The following is a 4,411-nucleotide window of genomic DNA, read 5'->3' as shown; positions in this document are numbered from 1 at the left end:
TTAAAAATAACCAAAAATTTAGCACAGTTTCGATGATGTTTAACAGTTAATGTTTATAGCCTTGTGACATAACGCTTAACATTTCATTGACAGCCACAGTAGTGTGGTAAAGATTGTTGTTTATCATAAAATACTAGATAATAAATATTAACAATACTTTCACAGAGTTGATATGATTATTGCAATAATAATTAATTTAGTTAGTATCGAAAATAAATTAAAATCAGTTTGAACTCCGAAGTCACTAAGCCTAACCCGAGCTCCGTGTAAAATGTTTGGGGAAATCTTACCGGGAAATGCCAAAAGTACAGCCAACTTTTTGTTAAGTTTTAGCGAAATTGGTGGTGCGTGTGACGTAGAAAAAACCAGTGAAAGTACGTAGAAATATTTTATGGAAAGGCCTATTAGCCTAGCTGATTATTATACTTTCGTATATTTCACCTTGAAAATGTTTCCATTGAAGGACTTGAACGAGATAACTTTACAAGGAGGTCAGTGCTTCCTCCGTTTGAGGTTAATTCAACGCTAATAACTGATTTTAACCGCGAGGGCTGCATCAACGAGTATAATCAAGGAAACTCTCGATCAATAATCAAAGAAAAGCCTTCCAGAAGGTAATCGACATGTCAATCTACACATCGTTCCATATTTTAGCAATGGTCGCGACTTGTTTAACGCTTCCGCTTATGGATGGTCCGTTAGCGGGAACCAAAACGGGTCAAGTTCGCGGAACTACCATTAACGCGAGTTCGGGCAAACGGGTAGACGCCTTCCTCGGAATACCATTCGCCCAAGCGCCGGTTCGGAAATTACGTTTTCGACCACCTGTAGCGGCTTCTTCCTGGACGGGTGTCCTCAACGCCACCTCGCAACCGGAAACGTGTTACCAGAAGTTGATTCCTCTGTCAAGGCACGTCCCAGCTCTGAAAGTCTACTTACCGGAAACCGCTATGAGCGAAGACTGTCTGAAGTTGAATGTATGGACGCCGAGTGTTAAACCCAGCAAAACTATGGCGGTCTTGGTGTGGATCTTTGGGGGAGGGTTTTCCAGAGGGACTGTGGCCTACAGCGTCTTCGATCCGAGAAATTTGGTGGCCGAAGAAGATGTTGTGGTCGTGGCTATGAACTACAGGGTGGCCTCGTTGGGCTTCATGTTTTTGGATCATCCGGAAGTTCCCGGTAACGTGGGATTGTTAGACCAGGTCATGGCTCTACAGTGGGTGCGAGATAATATAGGCTATTTCGGGGGCGATCCCGATTTGGTCACTATTTTCGGACAAAGCGCCGGTGGAGCTAGTGTCGTGTACCATCTTCTGTCGCCGCTGAGTAAAGGTCTTTATAAAAGGTTCTATCATTGTTAATTGATTATTTTTATGCCAAAATCTGGACGCTAATTTCCTTTTTGTTACAACAAATACTTGTTTTGGAAAATAAAGGCCATATGCTTCTATCTAGGAGCAACAAACACAAGGAGAACGCAGCTAGCCTTTAAACACGCTAACGCAGTGGTGTGTACAAATTTCTTTGGACGAGCCTTTACACTGAACGTTTTACGGAAAGGGGGAAGACAATTTCCGAATTTTCCGCTTCCGACTGCAGCTGGCGCTGAAGTGTCTAACCAATGAAAACTGTACGCAAGAAAATGCACGACTTTTTACGGGTTGCGTTCTCTTTGTGTGGGGTGCTGTGTTTGCTGCTCCTAGCTTCTATACACACGAATAGCATAATGTATTGTGTCTGATAACAGCCTCCAGTTTCAGCCTGTTGAATGCTTGAAGGTAGCATTAAATATTTGAATCTATATCCGTTACAGAGCTATAGTTGAAAGCGGAGCCCCTCACTCCGACTACGCTTTCGCAACGCAAGAAGAAATGAAGAACCACTCGTGGACTTTGCTTCGAGGACTGGGTTGTCCCGGTAGTCCAAGCAAGATCTTGGAAGCCATCGAATGCGCGCGCCAAAAGGACGCCGAGGAAATCATCCTGAGCGAGCCGCAGGCGGATTTTGACAACATCTACACCTTCAAACCAGTCAAGGACAAACGCATGATCATGGACAACCCGTTGGAAATGATGAAGTCCAAACTTATCAACACTCAGGAGCTTCTGATTGGCTCCAACAAAAACGAAGGGTCCATCTTCCTTATTGCCCTTTTACCCTTCGCCTTCAGGTTCAACGAAAGAATCAGCGTTCGAGAAGAAGATTTGAGACAACTAGGAAAGTTATTGAACTTGGGTCACGCCGCTGAGGAAGTAATTAGGCTACTGTACGTAGACACCACCAAGGAGTTCAACTCGAAGGAAATCTCAAAGGGGGCCATAGAAACCGTATCCGACTATCTCTTCACGTGTCCCCTCAACGATGTCGCCCATTACGCCTCCAAAGTGGCGCCCAAAGTTTACAAGTACTTCTTCACACACAGGTAACTTCAGCGGAAGAGTAGCAACTAGATTTAAATCAAATGAATACTGATAAATGTAACTGTCTCTTCGAAGGTCTTCAAACAGTGATTGGCCTTCTTGGTCCGGCACAGTACACGGAGAAGAGGTTCCCTATGTTTTCGGACTGCCCTTGGAGAAGGATTGGGCTTACAGCAAATCCGAAGAAGAATTCAGCCGAAGGATCATGAGGTTATGGGCAAACTTCGCCCGCACGGGGTACGTTCAAAATTTAAATGACCTTTAAAAATGACAAGTATACGTTGTAGTTAATCAAATACTGGTTTTTGTTTAAACATTGAGTACATTTTTTATTATTCCTTAAAGAATTAAGCGAACTTGTTGATCTTATTACTGATAGTGAAACACCGCAAATATTTTTTCTCTGGTTTTCCTCAAACTTAAGTCATTGATCATTTAATGGAATTCCTGGTAACCGCCTACTAACCTTGAGCACCCTAGAGTTGACCATGAACCGTATCACCTGCCAATCTTTTCCTCCTCCATGGCATAAATACACTGAATTATTTCCGCCAGCCCTAAGCTGTCCGGACCTACACCACTACCAACTTTACGCATTCAGTCCCAGAAAAAGTGTTTCTCGAAATTGGCTGTAAAGTGTTAACCAAAAGCATTCGCGTATTGTCTTTTGATTAATTTATATCAGAAGTTTATAATATATTTCTTAAAGGCATAGGTTTTTTCTGCCTGTCCCCCTTTAAATTAACTTAGTGGAGCACAAATACCCTGGTGGTAGGCCAACCGCTGAAAATGTTGGCCTAATTTAAAGGGGGACAGGCAGAAGAAAACCTAGGCCTTTAAGAGAGAGGTAAAATGAAACGCTACATGTAGTTTCCAAGGGGCGAGAATTTCCCGCCAAATCGCGGATGTGTACGCCGCACCACGGCTAAAAATTTTAATCTGATTATCTTTAGAAATATGTAATATACTTATGTTTACATATATGGTTATTATGATGATAATAACAGTTTTTATTTTATTTAATTACTAATTCATGATATATCTGAATCATTTCAGTAACCCTAACCTAGGAAGAACAGCGCGCGAAGAAGTGGAATGGCCCAAGTACACCAGTCGTCGTAAAGAGTATTTAGTTTTGGCACCAAACGCCACTGCAGTTGGTTTGGCATTGAGGGAAAAAGCTTGCTTCTTTTGGACCAAAACAAAACCGCTTTTAGATGCCATGGAAAGTAAGTTTTCTCGAGCTATTGGCGACATCTAGCGGGTATAAAACGTGTAACTTTAGTTTACAATACTTTTATCTTTTTTAATTAAAATTTTTAATATTAGAATTTAATTTAATTTCCCTTTATTTTTAAATAAATTTCAAATTTAAATTTTAAACGGGTTTCAACAAAATAATGATATATCGCTATCGACATTTGCGCCATCTAATGGCTGTAAAATGTTATACTTTAATTTACAATACTTTGTCGTTTGAAACCAAATTTTTTTAAATCATAATTATAATTATAATTTTAATTTTAATTCGGTTTATTATTACTAAATTTAAATTTTAAAATTTATTTTAATAAAAACTGCTTAGATGTCACTATCGACGTTTAAGGCTAGTTTTTAAAAATGGCGGAATTTTTAAAAACTTCGAAAATGGGAAGGGTTTTCCCCATAAGTAAAATAAACGTTAATTTTTTTTGTGAATTGATAGGGAAATTTCGAAGTACCAGGTCTTGTAATCAATGATGGATTGTTCACAAACATAAAACAGCGTCCGGATGAGAACTTATCAGTTAGAAGGACATAATTGATGCCAAATAATAATCGTTTTTTAAATTCAAAATCTATTTTGATTGTTAAAGTGTCAAGCGATTTTTATTTGAACAAAGACATCTTGAGAATTCCTACTCAAATTCCCACCACAAATTTCATTTTATAATTATTTTATAAACGTTTATCAAATGTATATAGTATTTTTCCAAAATTATCTCTCATTT

At 39.4% G+C, this 4,411-nt stretch overlaps 1 protein-coding gene across 1 annotated transcript; it reads left to right on the top strand.

Annotated features, from left to right (window-relative positions):
• The first annotated feature begins 461 nt into the window (after positions 1 to 461).
• Positions 462 to 3,681, top strand: LOC149953196 (acetylcholinesterase-like). Its single transcript, XM_090169815.1, has 4 exons — positions 462 to 1,345; positions 1,814 to 2,422; positions 2,496 to 2,657; positions 3,477 to 3,681. The coding sequence occupies exons 1-4, from the start codon at positions 624 to 626 to the stop codon at positions 3,679 to 3,681; spliced, it is 1,698 nt and encodes a 565-aa protein (XP_090025941.1). The 5' UTR covers positions 462 to 623.
• The last annotated feature ends 730 nt before the right edge of the window (positions 3,682 to 4,411 follow it).

This window comes from Leiobunum rupestre, chromosome 3 (genome assembly GCF_980474605.1).
Source record: "Leiobunum rupestre chromosome 3, qqLeiRupe1.1.hap1, whole genome shotgun sequence".
NCBI classification, from domain to species: domain Eukaryota; kingdom Metazoa; phylum Arthropoda; class Arachnida; order Opiliones; family Sclerosomatidae; genus Leiobunum; species Leiobunum rupestre.
Note: the sequence above shows the minus strand (reverse complement) of the source record. Positions and strands in the feature narration are given on the sequence as shown.